The sequence below is a fragment of the Mesocricetus auratus genome, unplaced genomic scaffold, assembly GCF_017639785.1.
Source record: "Mesocricetus auratus isolate SY011 unplaced genomic scaffold, BCM_Maur_2.0 Super-Scaffold_100010, whole genome shotgun sequence".
Lineage (NCBI taxonomy): Eukaryota > Metazoa > Chordata > Mammalia > Rodentia > Cricetidae > Mesocricetus > Mesocricetus auratus.
The window spans coordinates 66,370,040-66,392,063 of record NW_024429194.1 but is presented as its reverse complement, the minus strand read 5'-3'; the positions used below and the strand labels follow the sequence as shown (position 1 = coordinate 66,392,063).

The 22,024-nt window shown below is 47.3% G+C and overlaps 1 protein-coding gene across 2 annotated transcripts; it reads right to left on the bottom strand.

The window, feature by feature from the left end:
• Positions 1-255: 255 nt before the first annotated feature.
• On the bottom strand, positions 256-17,467 carry Fam186b (family with sequence similarity 186 member B). 2 transcript variants are annotated; one of them, XM_040753847.1, is made up of 8 exons: positions 17,220-17,467; positions 15,922-16,147; positions 14,305-14,487; positions 9,952-11,605; positions 9,259-9,451; positions 4,048-4,202; positions 3,017-3,202; positions 256-571 (listed from the first exon to the last, which is right to left on the bottom strand). In XM_040753847.1, the coding sequence occupies exons 1-8, from the start codon at positions 17,313-17,315 to the stop codon at positions 481-483; spliced, it is 2,784 nt and encodes a 927-aa protein (XP_040609781.1). In that variant the 5' UTR covers positions 17,316-17,467; the 3' UTR covers positions 256-480. The 2 variants fall into 2 exon arrangements, with proteins under 2 accessions (XP_040609781.1, XP_040609782.1); XM_040753848.1 differs by lacking the exon at positions 14,305-14,487.
• Between the last annotated feature and the right edge of the window lie 4,557 nt (positions 17,468-22,024).

Genomic DNA, 22,024 nt, shown 5'->3' with positions numbered 1-22,024 from the left:
TCCAGGTATTGGGATCACAGGTGTGTGTCACCTTGCCTTTTGTTCTTCTGAGCTGCCCTACTAATTAAATAGAATTTGGTTAAATAGAATTTATCAACACCAGGCACTGATAACGGCCATCTGGCTTGTTGGCTCCCAGAGTCAGAGACCCCACTTGGGAAGTCCTCTGACTGGTGCCTGGCTTGTTGTCAGATGGTCTTGGGCCTGGCTCCAAATATGAGTTGGGGTGTGGCTTTCCGCAACGAGACAGAAGACTTTGAATCAAACTCTTTTTTATTAAAAAACTAACAGTTTGGGGACTAAAGAAAGAAAATAGTGTTTCTCAAAGTTCTAGGACAGCTCGTCAAAATCCAGCTGGGAACCTGCATTTGGAACAAGTCCCTGTGAGGTCTTCAATGACCCAGAAGTTGAAGAGCCACTAAGGGTTGGAGTAGGAGCTGGAGCTGGAGCTGCCCCATCCTTCTGTAGGTATCCAGGGAGTTACTGGCTGGACATTTTCCGGACAAGCTCAGCTGGGTCCTCTGAGGGTTCCTGGAATTCCTTTCTTTGGATGGCCGAGGCGCTGAAAGGGCTGACACGGTTACAAGTTCTTAGCAACTGAGTCAAGGCCCATGTAGCCCTCCCAGAACATGAGGACAATTCCGGACCGTGGCTCAGGCTAGACTTGAATGTAGAACTGCTTAGCATGACATTTCTGCCTCACCTTGGAAGTTCAGCCTCTCCTCTTTCGAGCCTACGTCTTGCCTTGCTTCACAGGGCGTTTCCTCTCCCTTCCCTTCAATCTTATGTGTTATTCACTATCTGATCTAATCTCTTTCTCAGATACCCAGTTCTAACCCTGCTAAGTCAGGGCATCGATACTTCTTGGTGGGCTGGCAAGAGAGCAGCATGTAATGCAGCTGAGCGAGGGAAGGCGGGGCTGTTAGAACTTCACAAACTACAGAAAGCACTGGTGTTAGAACTTCACAAACTACAGAAAGCACTGGTGTTAGAACCTCACAAACTACAGAAAGCACTGGTGTTAGAACTTCACAAACTACAGAAAGCACTGGTGTTAGAACTTCACAAACTACAGAAAGCACTGGTGTTAGAACCTCACAAACTACAGAAAGCACTGGTGTTAGAACCTCACAAACTGCAGAAAGCACTGGTGTTAGAACCTCACAAACTGCAGAAAGCACTGGTGTTAGAACCTCACAAACTACAGAAAGCACTGGTGTTAGAACCTCACAAACTGCAGAAAGCACTGGTGTGTGCAGACACAGCTGCCCTTATCCTGTCAGTCAGACAGCCCAGGAGCCCTCTGCCTACTAGTCAGACAAAGTCGAGACCTCAGAGAAGTGGGCCTGTAAGGTTTCAAAGGACACTATGTTGGCATGCAGGGTTCTGCCTCTGTACTGGACTGTGATAAGTCAAATAAACTCCTGTAGAGTTGTAAGAGGGGGAAGAAAATTGTATTCACCTAAAGTTTCTTACAAAGAGAGAAAGCTGTCTTTGCTGAGAACAATATTTTGATAAGCGCTTCAGCCTGAGGCTGAGATCCCAGTGGAGGCTCAGGGGTGGGTGGAACAGTTCTGTATGAGGCATGAAAGGGATCTTAGAATTTTGCATTATACCTGAGTGTGAGCAAAAGATGGAAAGAAAAAAAAAAGGAAGCTGCTGTTGGGTGCTGTTCACTGTGACTCTCCCTATCAACCTCTTTCTTTGTGTGTATAGGAGGTGTACATGCACATGTGAGTGTGTGGATGTATGTATGTTATACGTGTGTGAGTACATGGGGAGGCCAGAGGTTGACACGGGATGTCTTCAGTTGGTCTCTACTCTTATGTTTTGAGGCAGGGTATCTCACTGAACCTGGAGCTCATCCATTTGACCTGGCTACCTAAGCTGTCCAGTGAGCTCCAGGGGCCTATCTGTCTCCACCTCCTGGTGCTGGGGTCACAGATGTGTGCTGCCATGCCTCGTATTTTGTGTAGGTGCTGGAGATCTGAGCTCAGGCCCTTACGCTTGCGTACCAGTGCTCTCCAGACACAGTGTCATCCCAGCCACTATCTCCTTTCATTTTCAGAACGATCCTAATGCCCAAATGCCAGAGTCAAGTGTAGTGTGTACACTGGATGTTTATCCAGGCATTTACACATGGAAAGAACAAAGGGCGGGCCTCATATTCCTCCAGAGACGGGCAAAGCCAGGGCAATATCAGAAGTACAGAGACAGACAGAAGGAGCTTGCAATGAGGGATACCACCAGAGGGCCTCACTGAGCAGGATTCCCCCATGCCATATCTTTGTTACAGATCTTTCTTGGGATAAAGTCAGGTGCACTAGCAGCAGATGAGATGAACCCGAAAAAGGTCCCTTGAAAGACCCTTGACTCTTCAGCGGTGACGTCTTCAAGCCAAGAGACAAAGGAGACAACCTGTTCTTACCAGAAAAGCCTTCTGCTAGCCCACTGGGTCCTGAGTCCTGCTGCTCCCCCCTCTGCTGCTGGCCTTAACTGGAGGTCCTCCTGTCTCAGCCTTCTGAGTGCTGAAATATAGGCCTGTGGTCCCCATACCAGGTCCTCAGCTACCCTCCCCAGTGATAGTTCTTTAAGGCAGTCAGGAAATGAAAACCCAAAGATAGGCTCAGGCCCAAGTCTTGGGTCTATCACACAATTCTTGGTTTCTCTCAGACTCTTTATCCTTCCACCTGTTTCTCTAGATCTAGAACAACGCTAGACTAAGAGCAGGGCACCCTAGAAAGCTGTGTAAAACCCAGGAACATGTGCAAGGGTAAAACCCATACGGCAATCTAAGTACTACAGGAAGTCTGTGAGAGACTGAAGTAGCATTGTCTTAGGACCCAAGCTGACGGCCAGTGAATGGATGAGGCAGAGAAATGTTTCTTTTCTGCTATGGTGCAATAACTGAGTCCAGGACTAGCATTTGGAAAGAGAGTTCCTGAGCTGCTGGGTAGGTATCCTTGATGGACAGGTCTCCTTGAAGCCAGGTTATGCCCCCAGCCTCGCTCCTTACCGAGTCTTGAAGGACATTAAGCTTTTGTGGTGGGAAGGATGCTCATCCACGACCAATAGCCTGGGGATATCCGGGTAACCCCCTAGTTGGTCCCAGGGCAGGCTTGCAGGGGTCTTCTTTTCTATCGGGTAACTTGAAGAGGCCACATCAGTCTTCCAAATGGCTTCCATCTGGCTCCCTTGTTGACTAGGAGTGGGAGAGCAAGGCAATATCAAGAGAGACAGAGATATGGGAATAGGCCAAGGATCCACACAGTCCAAGACACAGGCCTCTGTGTCATACTTACCTCCCCAATACAGGCTCTATGGTTTGTTTTTTCAAGACAGGGTTTATCTATCCTGGAACTCACTCTGTAGACCAGGCTGGTCTCCAACTCACAGAGATTCACCTGCCTCTGCCTCCCGAGTACTGGGATTAAAGGTGCCATCACTCCCCAGGTAGGCTCTATGTCTTAGTTCCCAAAGTATCACTTCTGGGCACATGCCCTGGGACTGAAACTCTGAATGGGTCCCATTGGGGTAGGTGTTCCTGTGAACCAGGTCCCATTGGGGTAGGTGTTCCTGTGAACAGGTCCCATGGGGTTGGTGTTCCTGCGAACCAGGTCCCATTAGGGTAGGTGTTCTTGTGAACCAGGTCCCATTGGGGTAGGTGTTCATGTGCATCATCTTGACTGCCCAGAGTCTCACCATGTCTGAGCCTGGAGGCCACATGGTAGGAAGAATTGGGCTTGTTTACATCGACAGACCAATGGTAGATGCTGGGTCAGTATGCCCAGAGTAGAAATGTAGGTTTGCCCCTGTATTTTCTCAGAGTCAGTCAAGCTACCCCTCCCCCAAAACCACACATTGCCATACACATTCTGTCTCTGGATCTGAGCCCAGAGCCGCTCAGGACAGCTGAGCAGACAGGCCTTGAAGCTGGTGAGGTAATGCTTGCCTGTGTCCTCGCTTGCTGCTGCTTCCACAAGCCACCTGCCCAGGTCCCTCTCCCCTCTCATCTTACTGGCTTTCCCTCAGCCAGCCAACACCTACCCGACTATCCACAGGGGCACAGATTCCCAGTGCTGCTTGTTGGTGACACCACTGGACCGGACTCTCTGGAGTAAGACTGGAGGTGACTTGCATTTCCCTGGCTTTGCAGAGTTGACCACAGGGACATTCAGGTGGATACTCCACTCTTTCTTGAGCTAGAGGAGCCAGCAGAAGGCGTCAGGAAGACGGGAAGGGAGGCCTCTCTAGGATGGGAGGGAGTTTTGCCTGACTGTCATTGACCCTGCTGAGCTCTGGTTTGAGGAGAGGCTAAGGCCCTAGCACATGACACTTTCCTTGGAAGTCCTTCAATGTTTATTTGCTGGGGTAGTTCCTACTTTCTCCTTTGTTGTAAATAATCTGGACAACTGGCAAAACAGAAGAAAGAAAACCGAATAAAGCCAGGCAGTAGAACCACTCACAGACAGGGCCTGAAGCTGAGCAGCCTTACACTCACTCCACTCTGTGAAGCTGGGCATGGGGCTGGGGAGCCCCACAGCATTATTTACACAGAAACTTGCCTTTTTAAAAAGGTGGTATCATAGTTCGGTATTACTTTCAAACATTATTTACTATTACTGATGTGTGTGCACCTGTGAGTGCCATGGAGTACATGTGGCAGTCAGAAGACAACTTCATGGAATTGGCTCTCTTTCCGTCTTTATGAGTGTTCCGGGGATTAAACTGAGGTTGTCAAACTTGTGCCTTTAACCTGAGAGCCGTCTTACCTCCCTCATTAGTTCATTTTGTGCTTAGCAGTCCAAATGCTAGGATTTCAGGCATGCAGCACCATAGCAAGTTGTTTCCCTTATAAAGAATGCTGGAGCCGGGTGTAGGTGGTGGCGCACACCTTTAATCCCAGCACTCGGGAGGCAGAGGCAGGCAGATCTCTGTGAGTTCAAGGCCAGCCTGGTCTACAGAGCTAGTGCCAGGATAGGTTCCAAAGCTAAACAGAGGAACTCTGTCTCCAAAAACAAACAAAAAAAAAAGATTTCATTTCTCATTTCTCTTGTGCAAAGAGCATGTATTTTGTCTCCAGGTTTCAGGGAGATCTCAGTCCATTATAGTCATTGTTTCACATAGCTAAGAAAGAAGGCAGACTCGGGAGGCAGAGGCAGGCGGATCTCTGTGAGTTAGAGGCCAGGCTGGACCGACAGCCTCCAAAACAATACAGAGAAACCCTGTCTCATAAAACCAAAAAAAAAAAAAAAAAAAAAAAAAGAAGAAGAAGAAGAAGAAGAAGCTAGACCAGAACCAGGGGTGAGCATTACCCTCAAGGTCCAATGCTAATGACCTATGTATGTCCTCTAGCCTGAGCCTACTTCCTAAAGACGCCAAGACCTTCAAAACAGGAGCCTGTGGGGGAACGTCCCCACTATGTCAGAATGGCTACAGCAAAATCTCCATCTTTACCAACAGTGTACAAGGGATCTCTTTTGTCCATACCATTGACTAATTTATCCCAGATTTCCTCTTTTCTGGTGTAGCCCAGCCCCTCCAAAGAGGAGCTCCTACGATTTACTATAACATACATACTAAGTGAAGTAAACCAGATGCAGGAAGAAAACATTGCACAGTCTTACATTTACATATGGAATCTTAAAGAAAAAATTCAAATATATAGAGCTAAAAAAATAAAGCTGTAGTTACCAAAGTTGGGGTGTGGACCAGGAACTGGGGGGTATAGACCAAAGGTCAGAGTAGAAAGCATGAATGAATAGCTCCAGTTGTGACTGTCCTTGCAGGGACCAAGATGTTCTAAAGAGGGACACTTGTGCCCCACCTTTTTAACCAGGTTATTGAAAAATAGTCCCCAGGGAATTAGAATTCCCCAGGAAACTTGTGCAAGGGGGAAGGGAAGTCTAAAGCTCCCCAAAGAGGAGCTTGCCCCCGGGAGGAGACTTCACATGGTACTGACAACTTGCAGAATAGAGAAGGAGGTGAGCACTGCTGAGTCCCCGATGGGACCACATCTTGATCAGAAACTCGTAATTCTAGACCTCTCCACCTCTGTTTAAACCTAAACCCCACGACAGTGCCCCAAACACACATCACTAGATCGTTTTTTATCTGATCCTTCCCCTAGTGTGGCCACAATAGACAAACCTGTCTGCTTTTCACTGTTACTTTCTCTTTAATTGGCATCTCAAGGATGAGCAATTGATCACAGCTTGTTAGACCAGGCTTGTACTTTAAAAACTCCAGTAACAAAAAGGTAAGTATTGTGTGAGGCTACAGTTAACAACAGCAAATCGCTTTTAGGATTTTTGCCAACCGGATAGATTATAGCCACTTTTGTCACAGAGGAAAAGATGGGCATTACATGAAATGAAATGTTCCTGGTGCGGGACAGAAGCAGAGGTCCACTCTGTCACCCTCAGCAGCCTGAAGAGTTACCTTCATTTTTAGGGATCTTGACTTAGGCAAATACAGGATTGGTGGCTTCTACACAGACAAGAATTTCAGAACTAGCCAATATAAGCAGGGTTAGAATTTTCTTTTAAAAAATGCCAGCACTCTGGTGGCAGAGGGCAGGCAGATCTCTGAGTTCAAGGCCATTCTGGTCTACAGACTGAGTTCCAGGACAGCCAGGCCTAACAGAGAAACCTTGTCTCAAAAAACAAAACAAAAGGAAGGAAGAAAGAAAGAAAGAAAGGAAGGAAGAAGAGGAGGAGGAGGATAAGAAGAAACCCATGCCCAAAAGCATGGATGTGGCTTCTCAAAGAGTCAGTTATCAAAAGACATTTTTTGTTTGTTTGTTTGTTTTTTGAGACAGGGTTTCTCTGTATTGTTTTGGAGGTTGCCCTGGAACTCGATCTGTAGACCAGGCTGGCCTCTAACTCAGAGATCCACCTGCCTCTGCCTCCTGAGTACTGGGATTAAAGGCATATGCCACCAACGCCAGGCTCAAAAGACATTTTAAGTGTAGATTTTAAACATGGGAGTTAAAAGAAAGAGGTGCTCAGGGAAAGAATCAGATATACCCAGAAAGCACACGAGCTTCTCAAGGGAAAGTTTCAATTAAGTTCTAGTATTAGCCATGAATACTATTCTGGTGATTCTCAAGTTATATCTCAAAGGGTTGCTAAGAACACCCCCATCCCATGTTTAATAAGTGAGATTATAGGTTGGCCCCAGCAGTGCCTTTCCAGGATGATAATGCAATGAAGTAAACCAGAGCCACTGTGATTGCAGTAGGTTTTTTGGTGAAATTCCTAGAAAACTTCAGGTTTACAGCCGGGAATGAACAAAACGTTTGTTGCGTTGGAATCTTGAATCTGGACTTCAGTCAGATTTTAGGTTGGGAACCTTCTTTTTCCTTCCCGTATCCCCATAATTTCCTATTTCTATCTTGCTTCAATGGATATGTTAATCTGCTTTACTGCAGTAACCATTTTACAACAGATAGATACTTTATTTCATCCTATGTACTATACCTTAAACATACACAGTAAAATTCACTGTAAACAAGCACATTAATACCTTTTATCTCACAAAGCCCCCTGGAAAACTATAGAACCAAGTAGGCATGCCCAGCCTTTTGACACTGTGACATGACCAAGATTACACTCTAGAACACCCCCACACACAAAGATGCTATCTAGCCAGGAGGTGGTGGTACACGCCTTTAATCCTGCACTTGGGAGGCAGAGGCAAGTGGATCTTTGTGAGTTTGAGACTAGCCTGGTCTACAGAGAGAGTTCCGGGACAGCCAGGACTACACACAGGAAACCCTGTCTCGAAAAACCAAAACCACAAATGTTTTAATTAGCATTATGATTTGTTGGGCCTCATTCATAGTCCTGCTGGGTGCATACATCCACAGGTTAGCTGTGCCGGAGTCCCCAGGGCCAGCAGATCACGCATGAACTACAGTGTAATTTAAGAAAATGCGCTAGATCACTGGAGGTCACTCTGGTGTCTGATCTGTCTTCTAACCTATGATTCCCTCTTCCCCTATTCTGCCCCCACCCACTCAACTTCCTGATCTGAACAGGGGAGAGCTCTTGGACCCCCAGACCGACAGCGGGGAGGCCAGCATGGGACTGATCTGGACCCCCCAAATGTGAGTGTCAGCGAGAAGGCCTGGGCAACCTATGGGGCCCTGAGCTGTGGATCAGTGTCTATCCCTGGAATACAAACAGTCATGTGTGCCTATAGCACAAAGAGGGATGCTCTCTCAGCCTGGACTCTTAGGGGAGTGCCTGGACCCTAACCAGAGTGAAATGACAGACTCTAGATATCCCCTATGTGGAAGGAATAGGGTGGGAGGCTGGGGGGGAAGGGGAGTGCGGGAGGAGGGGAGGGAGAGGGAACTGGGATTGACATGTAAAACAGGCTATTTAAAATTAAAATAAAAAATGATAAAAGAAAATGCGCTAGAACCAAAGGACTTAAGTTTCTAAATGGAAATGGTTGAGTAAATGCTCAGTAGAGTCAACAGAAACAGGCCTGTACCACGTCTACCATGATACTGTGAAACTATGTAGACACAGAGAGCTTCTGTCAGCCAAGAGAAGGAAAATAAGCTGAACCCAGAGAAGCAGAAGATGATCTGGGGCTCTAAGCAGCATCAGAACTGAAAAGGCACGGAGCAGTGCCTGCAACGATGCGGGGAAAGGTGAAGCCTACTTTGGCTTCCGTAAGTAGACAGCCTATCAACTTCAAGTTAGGACACTGTCAGGCCACACAGTGACTCTGAAGGTGCTTGTCCTGAAAGACAGCTGACCTGCGTCAGATCCCAGAACCCACAGTGGAAGGACAGACACACACACACACACACACACACACACACACACACACACACACACACACACACACATAAATGAAATGGTTTTAAAGAGAGACACCTTGAGACCACCACGGCCTCCCATCATTAACCCTCCACTGCTTTCTTTGTCAAGAAGTGCCTGGAAGAAGGACTCTGGTAAAACAAGGAAGACTCTGTCAGGCCAGGGCAAAGCTGGGCCCCTGCAAGGAGGTGAGGAGAGCCCCTCGTACCTCAGGCCTATGGCAGCCAGAGCTGAAGGGAGGGGGGGGAAGGGGGAGAAATCCCAGTTCCGATGAGGGACCACAGGACTCAGCTCCTCCAGCCTGAAGGTCCCCTTCCCACACACCTCCCTGTATTCACACACGGGACAGTGGTCCTGCCTGATACTCCAGCCCAGAGGCTGTGATGTGCCCTCTCCTTTCCTGTCACCAGATAGTCCCCACCTTAGGGAACATGGTCGCCATGGTATGCAGGCACTCCTGGTGCTTCTCCTCCAGGTCCTTCTGCCTGTCTGTCCAGACCTGCAGGCTGAGGCTCTGCTGGCGGTCAATGTTTTCCAGGAACACATTCTGGCTCTGGGTCTTATAGGTGAGCCTCATTTGTCGAATGGCTCCTATATGTTTGATGACTTCTTGTCTGGGAAGAGAGATAAGTGACTTAGCTGATGGAGGGGCTTCCTCTTTCCTTCCTTTTGTTCATGCTTGAGAGGAAAAGAGGAAGGGGTCCATGAGCAGGAGCAGAAAGGCAGAAGGTAGCATGAGGGGAGGAGCCCCAGGCCTGGAAGGGAAAAGCCAAGCAAATGGTAGGGAATATATTGAGTGAGTGGCAGGAAGATAGGGGTTGGGATAGGGAGAATGGGTTTGGAGGGAAAGCCCACTGTAAGGAAAACAACATAGAGATGCTGTGCCTCCTACACCTTCCAGTGTTGCCCGAGGCCTTTGTTAGTCCCTTTTCCCAGGAGGTTTGGGGTGGTCCCCTCACGGTTTTCCTGTCCACATTCCTTCATCTGTCCCCTGGGCTCTGGCTCTACCCCGTTTTGCAATGGATATGGGTGGGTGCTGGGTGGGGTGCTGGGTGTTTGCTGTGTGAGTATGGGTGGGTGTCAGGTGGATGCCAGCTGTTTGCTGGGCACCTACCGGATGCTCTGGAAGCGTCTGTAATGGACATACTTCTGGCACAGGCACTGCAGCCTGAGGACACTCAGCTCCATGGCGATAGCAGTGACCTCTAGGGCCTTGCTGCGTAGGTATTGTGGCAGTGCCAGCTCTGATTCTGAACTCCCCAGGATCTGCAGGTTTCTTAACTGGCCCTCCATGTTTATATGGTACACCTTGTCCTTCGAGGGTGCTGGGGATTTCTGCAAAGAGTGTCGGGTTACCCTTCGGACGGATGTTCCACTGATGGGGAAAGAAGCACATTTCTTGGGTTTAGCAGAAACCTGGCGGGTCCGTGGTGTTTGTATCGACTCAGCTAAACTCAGGGTCCTCTGGTTTCCCTGGCCAGGCTGCTGGGTGTGTGCAGACATGGGTAAATGTGACTTCCTGCTTTGTCTCGCAGACTGTGCCCGGCACGGGGGAGGTGCTGATGATGGTTCTGACTTCTCCAGGTTCCTCCACCGGCTGGTGGTCATGAAGATCTGCTTCTCCGAACTTCCCTTCTGCTCCCCGGAGGTCCTCCTGGGGCTCCGTGTCTCCTCTTCTGGCTGGGTGAGTTTCTGCCACTGCTGCCTGGCAGCCGCCTCCGCCTCCCACTGCTGCACCTTCTCCTGGTGCTCCTGTTCCAGCAGGGTCCACTTCTTCTGTCGTTGGAGCCACATCTCCTCTTCCTGCAGCCACTGCTGTCTCCTTTTCTCCCAGCTGAGTTCTTCCTCCCAGTGCTCCGAGCGGCTCTCCAAAAGCATCTTCCTGGAGTCCCCCGGGGACAGACACTTCCCAGGATAGGACCTGTGTTGGACTCCGCCGTCCTTCTCCTGGAAGTGGTCCCCCTGATCTTTGCCTTCATGCTCTGGGGCCTCTTCAACCAGTTTTCTCCATCGTGTAGGGAACTGGGGGAGATGTGAGTGCAGCAGCACAGGCTCAAGGGACTCAGTGTGGCCAGCGAAGACATCCTCAGTCCTTGAATCTGTGGTCATCGTGGAGACTGCTGGCGTAGTGCTGCTGTCCCAGGCCTTGAGGTGACTTGAGGAAAGTGGTGAAAAGAACTGTTCTTTCTCCTTGAGCTTCTGTTGGGGTTCTTCCAGGGCTATGCCCTTCTCTGGAAGGGTCTCTCTCTTAGGGAGTTCTGGGGCATCCATAAAAGCTTCCACTGGTTCTTCTAGACCACTGGCAGTCTGAGCCATCTTCAGCTGGAATTCCAGGGCATGCTTTACCGTGAGGAGGTCATGGTATTTACCCCCTAGGACCTGCACCTGCTTTAGCAGGGCATCCCTTTTGCTCTCAAGGACTTGGATGGATTTTTGGAAGTAGAGCCTCTGGCTGTTGAGCTCCTTGGTCATCTCCCCCTGAAGATGTTTGTATTTTATCTCTAGACTCTTGTTTTCCTTGTGCTGGAGGATCAAGGCCTTGTCGAGGTTCTCCACCACAGTGGACATGTAACTGATGGCCTTGACCTCCCCTTTGTTGAACATGGTGGACTCGAGGAGCTCCTGCAGCATGGACTTCACCTCTGAGACCATTGTACAGGTGATATTATTGTCTTGGAGCATCTGCTCTGGGCTCAGCGGCTGAGGGAGGACTGAGGACTTTTGTAGGTTTTTCTCTTGCCAGTTCTGCCAGAAGTTATGTTTGGACACTGGAAGAGATAGAGAGGAGAAAGGCAGCAAGCTACCATAAAGAGGCAGAAAGCACCCTAGTAAAGAAATACACTGACGCTCCAAACCAGAATTCTTACCCTCTTAGCCAGATTCTTACCCTCTTTGGGATGGGCAATAGTAAGGAGCTGGCACTGTGAGCCCAAAAGGTGTTAGGAAAAGACACCCCGAGGGCCTGAGGTTGCCTCGGGCTTAGCCTTAGGTCCACAAACTGCACAGTACCTGCACAGCCTGAAGGGCCTGGATTAGATGCCAGGCTCCACAAAGTTCAACCTGCTCCTCACAAGGAGTAACTTTTCCAGTCTTACCCCTTCTCAGCTCCAAAATCCATGTTTGGTTTTGTAATGCCAACTACCCAAACCCCTTAACCCCACTGAGAAGTCTCCTGTCCCCTCTTCTGTTACTTCTGAACTGTGCATATAGAGTATCTATTACAACCCTTCACAGGTTATTATTGTTTTGATAACTGTCTTTGCCTGTATGGGGGATCACACTGGACCCTCATCCCAAGGAAATCCAGTAAACACAGACTGTGTGTGCTGTGTCACCGGAGTGACAGATCTCAGCTCTTCCAAGGCTGGTCATGGTCATACATCTTTGTACCTAGTATGGGTCCAGCTGGTGAAATAATCATCTTGGAACGTCTTCTCAAAAGTCACTGGCAGAGAAAACAGTGGCCCGCTTTGGATGTGGGCAAGCGGGCAGATGACGCTAAAGTGATACTGTGTTCAATCTAGCACATGATCCTGGGGTTCAGAATTCTGAGACCAAGTTACTTGGGTCCAAATCCAATTTGTACCATCTGCCTTAGATGCATTGCCTAACTTCTTAGTGCCTTAGTTTCCTCATTGGAGAAATGGGGACAACCATAGATTTTAATTCTTAGAACTTAGATTGTACACATTTGAGGCCAAGTAAAATTCTAAAATAAATGTTCTGTAAATAATCCCCACAAGTTAAAAAAAAAGATACAGTTTTTGTCCTGCTTTTGCCGTTTAAGAGTTTACACTGTTAGGTGGAGAAATGGTTAGTTGGTGAAGCACTTACTGTGTAAGCATGAGAGCCTAAGTTTAGATCCCAAGACCAACAAAAAAAGCCGGACATGCTGGGCATACCTATCCCCTATTACTAGAGAGGCAGAGATGTGGTCCCTGGGCTTTCTGGAAAGCTCTAGGTTCAGTGAAAGATTGGTTCAAAAAATAAGATGCGTGGTGACTGATAAGAACCCCCCCCAATATTAATCTCTGGTCTACACACAAACACACAACACAATCTACACTCTCAAAAGAAAATAAGTGTACAAATAAGTATACTTCAAGATACAGTGAGGTGATTATGGGACAGATAGTCTCTGTTTTCCATTTCTTCCTCCTGTGATTCAACTTCACTTTTTTTTTTTAAGACAGGGTTTCTCTGTGTAGCCCTTGCTGTCCTAGAACTCACCTGTAGACCAGGCTGGACTTGAACTCAGAGAGATCCTCCTGCCTCTGCATCCCAAGTGCTAGGATTAAAGGCGTGCACCACCATACCCAGCTTCAATGTCACTTAATTGATAATGGTAATGAACTTGTCCAAGAGAATCCATGGAAACTCTAATATTAGCTACTTTTTATTAAGCCTGGAATATGCCAAGCATGGTGTCAGACACTTCATACCCCATGCACACCTTTTCCCAACCCTGAAAATAGATACTATTCTCTTCATTTTATATATGAAGAAACAGATTCATAGACATAAAGATGCCCAGGGGCACGCCTTTTAATCCCAGCATTCTGGAGGCAGAGGCAGGCAGATCTCTGTGAGTTCAAGGCCAGTGTGGTTTACACAGAGAAACCTTGTCTCTAAAAACAAAATAAAAACAAAAGCCCAAAGCCATACATCCCAAAACTGGTAGAGGTGAGATTCAAACTGAAATCTGTCTTCCACCAAAGCCCATGCCCTTGAGAAACACTAACCAAAACAAGGAACTGGTTTTTATCACCAGTTTTCCTGTGTACCCTTCTGCTCTCCAAGCTTCAGGGATCTCATCTACAAAATGCAGGAGGTTATCTCAGGTCAATCTAATGTGGATAGGAATAAAATTCCAGGGTTTCTATCAGGCTGGTGCCTGACCAGCTTAGACGAATCCAGAATCAGAAAGGCTCTAGAGGGACTTCCAACCGAATCTTACCAAACCTGGCTTGGCAGCTGGGTTTAGAGCAAGGAAGGGATGTTCTTCAAGCTCTGCCTATAAATTGCAGCTTTCCCAGCCTTTGGGCCTTGTTTCCCAGAGCCCCCATGAGGCCACAGCTCCAGGAAGCACTCGGAGGCCCAGTTTCACCTCACTTCTACCTATATCTTCAAAAAAAGTTTTTTGGAATTTTTGCTTTATTTGTATCAGTATTTTGGTCCATGTGCCCTGTGCATGCGGTCCCTGTAGAGGCCAGAAGAGGGTGTCACAGACACTTGTGACCTGGGCATTGAACCCGGGGTCCCCTGGGAGATCAGTGCAGCTCAGAACAGCTTTGTGGCCAGCGTGGGTCCAACACCCCAGCTCTGTACCCTGGCTTCCCACTCTGCTGTCTGCTGCTGCATGTGTGTCATGGAGGAGGGCCAGAGGCCCCTCCTGAGATGTCCTCTCCTGAGAGGACATCCAGCCTATGGCTACCCACCTCTCCTCCTAGATGCTTCGGGGACCTACCTTGTGTCCTTTTCCTTTGTTCTTCAATGAGAGTGGAGCAAAGAGAGATGAGGGACTCGATGCCTCCTTTGGTGGCCATGAGGGAGAGAGGCAACACTTTCTCCATCACCTCAATCCACTCATCTAGCGCTTCCTCTTCCTCCACACTCTTCCTGTTCTTCACCTCATAGGTCAGACTGTCGCCTGGATGGGGTGGGGGTGTCACCACAACAGTCTGCCCTCTGGGGACCCCTCAGGGAGCCCTACAGCACAGGGGTTGCAGCAGACCAGAGGGTGGACTGGTTTCATTGCACACTAGCTATTGGGCAAGGCACTCCTTGAGTTTGGGTTTCCTTCCCTGCAGATGGGTTGGGCGAGGATTGAGTGAGGTAATACTTGGGAAATGATTGAGGCATGCCATGCAGAAATTCCGTAGACATGAGAGACTGTTGCCAAAGTGTGAGGTGCAGCCAGATATCTGACTCGTTAACCTGAGCCTGTTGCAGCACCTAACGTCTGGCCCACTAAGTGGAGGATGAAGAATCAAGAGCTTTCTTTGCTTCTGTTTGTCTGATGGAGCATGGTAGAGTGTCAGTATATGTAGCCTAGGCTGCTACACTTGTGTGTGTGTGTGTGTGTGTGTGTGTGTGTGTACACGCACATGCACGTGTGTGCACCTGTAGCCCAGAAGTTACAGTGGGGTGTCAGCTCTCACTGAACCTGGAACTTTACCATTTCTGCTAGGCTAGCTGCCATCCACCTTTCTCCAGTTCCCAGTGCTGAGGCTACAGGCACATACTGCCACTCTGAGTTTTTTACGTTGGTTCTGGGAGTCTGAATTTAGGTCTTCAAGTTTGCACACCAAGCCCTTGTCCACTGGGCCACCTTCCCAGCCCCATAGGTGGTGACCAACCTTGGCAGGATCGGTGGAAGTACACCGCTGGGCAAGTGCATTTCCAGAGTGATCAGAATGTGAAGGTTCTGACCTAATCAGTAGATTCAAAATTTAGGTGGCCAGGCGTTGGTGGTGCATGCCTTTAATCCCAGCACTCGGGAGGCAGAGGCAGGTGGATCTCTGTGAGTTCGAGGTCAGCCTGGTCTACAGAGCAAGTTCCAGGACAGCTTCCAAAACAATACAGAGAAACACTGTCTTGAAAAAAAAAAACAAAAAAAATTTAGGTGGACTGTTGGGGGGGGATAGGAGACCCAGTTGGAGAAAGTGGGGGTGTGCCTTTATGTCTTGGCCCTGGCCTCTTCCCGTTCTCTGCTTTCCTGTTGCATGAGTGGAGCAGGCTCCTCTGGCATAATCCCAATGTCACCCAGACATTCTGTCTGGCCTCAGCCTAATACTGACAGTTGCAAAGCCAGGTCAGAATGAGCCCTTCGTCCTTTCTTTCCCTTGGGTATTTGTCTGAGCAACAAACGATGGGGGGGCGGGGTCTGCGTGCTGGGATGTGATGTGAGTGGTAGAATCACTGGGGTGCTGCACGTGTCCTTCGCTGTCCTCATCCTCCACCCCCATTCCCTTCCTTGAACGTGCTGCCTTAGCTGGAGAGAGGAAAAGCCTGTGCCAGCAGGGGCCAGCATCTTGGTGGAAAGCACTTAGCTCTCTGGACCACTCCAAGCCTACAGACTCACCCCAGTCCCCCAGCCAGCGGAGGATCTCATACAGGTGTTTCTCTTTAGTCTTAGCATCTTTGGAGAAGGAGGCAATTTTCTCTAGCAAGATGAATCTCTTCTTGCCTTTTTGCTCTGGTTGGTGAGGTTTTGCCATTTCTTTTAAATCATATCCCAGTTCTTCCTGGAAGCGATTGATGGCACAATTGACGTTGTCCAAGATGTCCGAGAGCTGGGTGGAAATATCCTGTATGGGGTGGGGAACAGAAGAGGTTAGGAGTCTAGATCCTAGGGTCAGCTCTCCATGCCCTAGCAGCATGGTCTCAGACAAGTTGCTAAACTCCGGGTCCCAGGGTTTTCTCACTGGTAAAGTAGAACTCATTCCAGTACTCAATGTCACACAGGCTTTTAGGAGGATGGCATGAATTAATATTGCAGTGTTCAGAACTGTGACTGGAACACACAGAGAACATTAGCTCTTATCATTTTAATTATTAAGCTTAGTGACACTAAAGATCCACAGTGAACATGCCATCAGAATTTCAGAACTTGCTGGGGACATCTGGAATGTCACAAGGACTCAAAGGCAGCATGGGAAAAACAAAACAAAAAACCCCAAATCGAATCTCAAAGAAACGTTCTGGATCAAAGGTTCAAGAATGTGGCTTTTTGCTGGGAAGTGGTGGTGCATGCCTTTAGTCCCAGCACTCCGGAGGCAGAGGCAGGAGGATCTCTGTGATTTCTAGATCAGCCTGGCCTACAAGAACTAGTTCCAGGATAGGCTCCAAAGCTACACAGAGAAACCCTGTCTCAGAAAAAAACAAAAAACGTTCCTTTGCTGTCCCATGTCCACTACCCCCAGTCTGCTCCTTGCAAGTGCTGATTTAGGTGGAGATGGAGGAGACTGAGCCAGAACTCATGTACAAAGTGGTCTGAGCCTTTGGACATCACCCCAAGAGTTTCCAGGACATAGCTCAGGGCATTCCAGCAGTCTGTCAACACAGAGTCTGAATTTTAAAACTGTGTCCCCTCCCCCTTGCCTTTTGGACCCATCACTAGACACTGTCCAGGGGTCTTGTCCACTTATCTGTGTTATGTTACCTTACAGCTCTGCCTTATAGGGGTGGTTGGTCTCAGCCTACTCTGCAGAAGTTAAACATAGGATGTGGACACTCTGGACTCATCTGTCTGCAAACGCAGGTTGTCAATTACCCCAGGACCCCAAAGGCCAAAGGCTGGAATCTTGTGTAAACATGACATCAGTCCCCACCTCTCCCTCAGACCCTAACAAAAGGGTGTTTCCTCATCTCTGGGGTTACCTCCTGTGTCCGAATTAGCTGGGCAGCCTCAATCTTTGAGATGATAGCCTTCACTGATGTGGGAGTCACCAAGTGTGGGGGGTTGTCATTTTCCATTCCAGATAATTCTCTCAGTCCCAAGATGCCCTGTGTCTCTTGGACACAGGCCTGAACACACAGTACTGGCAGCTTTGGGGGTTAAGGCCCAGGGAGATTCCTGGGTACCCTGTGCTCAGCCACAGCTCATCTAGTAACTGCCAGATACCAGGTTCCAACTGACTTCCTTTTCCCCAGTGACATCATCAGTTTGACTTAAAGAATTAGAAGATTAAACTTCCTGCCATCTATCTCCATCTCATCCATTACCCGCTGTTCTTTTCTTAGCCTGTTCTTAAAAATCATTAAATGTTTTGTTATCAAACTAAATATTGATGATTTAAAAAATAGAAAAGCAGCTAGGAAAAAAATGACTCTCTGCTGTAGTTTAGACCTTGGTTCCACAAAGGTCCACATGTGGAAGGTTCCAGTCTGCAGTGTGGTACCACGTGGAGGCTGTGGAACATTTGGGAGGTAGGACCTTGTGGGGTCCTTAGGGCACATACTAAGAGTACCCTTGAAGGGGGCTGTGGGAAGTTCAGGCCTTTCCTCACCCTTCCTCCTTCCCTGGTTCAGGGTTTTGTTCCACCATGTTGGAAACAGAAGGGCTGTTTGATCACAGCCTGGAATTTCCAAAACAGTGAACCAAATAACCTTAATTATTTCAAGGATTTTGATATAACATCAGAAGGCTGACTAGACACTTCCAAAGAGAACATTTGATCTTAAAATCAGAGCCATTGAATAAGCAAATGAGATATGTTCAATTTTGTCCCAAGGATCAGTCAACACTTTTTGTTTTGTTTTGTTTTGTTTTGTTTTTCGAGACAGGGTTTCTCTGTGTAGCTTTGGAGGCTGTCCTGGAACTGGCTCTGTAGACCAGGCTGGCCTCGAACTCACAGAGATCCGCCTGCCTCTACCTCCCGAGAGCTGAGACTAAAGATGTGTGCCACCACTGCCCAGCTTCAGTTAACACTCTTACTAGCTGAAATTGGTAACCATGGCAGGAGATTTCTTTCTAAACAACAACAACAACAAAAATCACTGCATTCTCGGGACCTAGAATTGCACCTGGCACACACTAGGACACTAGCTAAACACTCATCGAATGACCTGCTTCCATGAACCCGAAAATTTGATATGTCAGACCTGTGTGTGTGTGTGTGTGTGTTCACACTCGCATGTGTACATGTATGTGAGTGCATGCATGTGGAAGCCAGAAGTCAGCCTCAGATGTCACTCCTCAGGACAGCCATCTACCATGTTTTTTCGAGACAATGTCTCTCATTGTTACTCACTGAGTTGGATAGGTTAGCTAGCCAGCAAGCCCCAGAAATCCACCTGTCTCCACTCATTGGGGTTATTAGCATGAACCACCAAGGCTGGCTTTTTACATGGGTTGTGGTGATTAGTTGGGTCCTCATACTTGTGAGGCAAAAACATTACAAACTGAACTGTCTCCTAGCCTCATTAATTTTTATTTGTTTTTGTTTTTTGTTTTTCGAGACAGGGCTTCTCTGTGTAGCTTTGGAGTCTGTCCTGGAACTCACTCTGTAGACCAGGGTGGCCTCAGATTCAGAGATCTGCCTGCCTCTGCCTCCTGAGTGCTGGGATTAAAGGTGTGTGCCACCACTGCCCAATGCCTCAAGGATTTTTCTCACCACAGAATAAATTCACAAGAACAGGAGAACAAATGTATTATTTTCAAACCTTCTAGCTGTGAATGTGACTCAGGGTAAGATCATTTGTGAGACCCTGGGTTTGAATCTTAAACACTACACACACACACACACACACACACACACACACACACACACACACACACAATGTAATAAAACTGGAGGAAACAGATTGTGGAGAAAAAAGGATTAAATAAAACACAATAACTAGTAGTTTTCAAGATGGATCAGTGCAACCTGAAACACATAAGATGCTGTAAAAGGATATTCAGAGCATATGTAAGAACAATAAACTTAACACATCAAAACACAACAAATGTTGGGAGGTGTTGGCACACACCTTTTATCCCAGCACTTGGGAGGCAGAGACAGGTGGATCTCTGAGTTTGAGGACAGCCTGGTCTACAGAGTGAATTCAAGGACAGCCAGGGATACACAGAAAAACCCTGTCTTGGAAAAAAAAAAAAGAAAGAAAGAAAAGAAAATGAGATCCAATGCGATGACTTGGTGAGTAAAGGCACTTGCCACCAATCCTGATTACCTGGGACTCCACACATAGGAGAGAACTGATTCCTACAACTTGCCTGTGGGCACACACACACTAATTAATATACAAACACAAATAAATTGATAAAAATACAAATAACACAAATAAACAACAACAAAAAGCAAACAATGGTTAATTTGAGGTAATAATAATTTGTGTAGAAAAAGAGCCGAATTGGCTTTCTGCTTGGTTCCATTTTGAATGGCAATCACAGTGTTGCAAGAACTATTAAACTATAAACAAATGATTACAGAATCGAATTTGGCAGATGGATATTATAAATGATGTATAAGTTATGAGAAGGGAAGGGAAATGAGCTAAATTCTTACATCTGCCCCTATTGTTTCTGAAGCTGAGGCAAGACTATAAATCAATATTCATATACTAAATATTCAGATACCATAAGCCAACAAATTGCTAAGTAAAACACAATCTAAAATTTAGTTTCACAAAAAAATGTGTCCAGAAGGCCAGGTTCTAAATTAGAGTTCTTGACTCTCCAGAATTCTGCAGGAGAAAATGGCAGTGCCTCGCCCTTGGCCCTCCCTCTTAGCTCCATCCTGCCTCAAGAACACCTCACACTGGGATTAGTGCCCTCTGGCTTGTGCTGAGCCTCTTTCTGCAGATAGCTGCCCTTGGTTATTCCCTAGGCCCAGGGATGCTCATACCATCTGCATCATCTCCCTGGGGAGAGATGTGGGAATCCAACAAGAAACAGGAGATGGCTCAGGAAACAAACTGGGTAGGGAATTGTACTTTCCCTGTATTCAAAATATTATCTATAAGGAGTAAGTAGCTTTGGGTCAGGATATTTTCTTGGATTCCCTACCTTTATGCCTTCCCAATAGGAAGGAATGTAGCTGGAAGAGGGATGTAGATATTCCAAAACAAACAACGACAACAACAAAAAACCAAAACCAATCCAAAACAATCCCACAGAAAAAAACCACTAAATGATGTGAAAATGCTTATTTCCAGGGAGAAGATAAGCAAGGCAAGAGTACTGTCTTGAAAAATGCCAGGCATGGTAGGGTAAGCTCAGAAACCCAGCACTGGGTCACAGAGAGACAGATCCCTGGGGCTCACTGGCTAGTCAGTCTAGCCTATTTTGTGAGTTCTCGACCAGTGAGACACAAAAAAGAAAAAGATAGTATGTAAGAAACACTGCCCTGCGTTATTACCTGGTCTCCATGTGCATTCATACAGACATCTGCACACAAAGTGGGAAAGATAAAATCTTAGGTTCAGTCTCTGGTACAAAGGAAAATATCAAATGTGACGTGTAAAGTTTATGGAGGTCCGATGTGGGGTACGTGCCCATAATCTCCGCCACTGAGGAGGCTAAGAGCACTGACTTGAGCACAGGAGTTTGAGGCCAGTATGGTTTGAGGCTAGCCTGATACACATAGCAAGATCAGGTCTCTAAAAAAATAACAAAATTTCACGGAACCCCTGGATCACTTCCGTTGTACCTCAAGTCCTCAAAAAAGGCCTGTAAACTGTAAGAAAGAGTAGGTTCTCATCTGAGGTAATCTACATATTGTTGAACTGTTAGTTGGGGTGCAGGGTGATGGCCAACACTACTGCCAATAGCCCAAATTATCTTCCCCCTTAGGTTCATCTTCTCAGGTAAAGCCAGATGCTTGGCTATGCTGGAAAAAACAAAAGTCAGGATAAATGAGAGTACAGTAAAAGTTGAACTTATGAAGACAAGGGAGAGGGCTCAGAAGGTAAAGATGAGTTTGATCCCTGATCCAACGTGGTCAAAGCCAACAATTGATCCCTGCGGGTAAGTGACACACAAGAACACACACACACACACTTTTTAAAAAAAAAATAAAGGAGAGGCTGGAAAGATGGCTCAATGGGTAAAGACAATTGCCACTGAGCCTGATGACCTGATTTCAATTCCCAAGCCCCAAATAGTGGAAGGAAAGAACCCACTTCAGAAAGCTGTCCTCTGACCTCCACATGGGTGCGGTGGGCATGTGCTCCCCAGTAAACAAATGAAATAAAAACAAAAAAAGATAAGGGGAGATAGTCGAGAGTTATCTGTTTTGATACTTGAGATTTAAAGTGCATAGTTCATTTATTATTTGAGATGGTGTCAGGAAAAGCATATTCGAACCCCGTCTTTCCCTTCTCATGTCCACTTCCCCCTTTGATGTTCTGCCCGAGGAATACAAGAAACTTTTAACACAAATATTGATAAAGCCAAAGATGTCGATAGACATCAAGAAGTGTTTTGCTGTCTCAGGCTCAGTAACCTCCCACAGGGCTGAGGACTAGGCACAAGCGTTAGTAGCGAAAACAGGCTACTTCTCCCTGACTTTGGGGGGCCGGGGAGGGCGGGGGTGCAATGCATCCAGCCCTGGCTAGCAGTCATCAGTTACTAGCTCAAGAACTTCAGGGGGCTGGAGAGATATCTCAGTTATTAAGAGCACTGACTGCTCTTCAGGAGGACCCTGGTTCAGTTCCCAGCACCCACAAGGCAGCTCTCAACT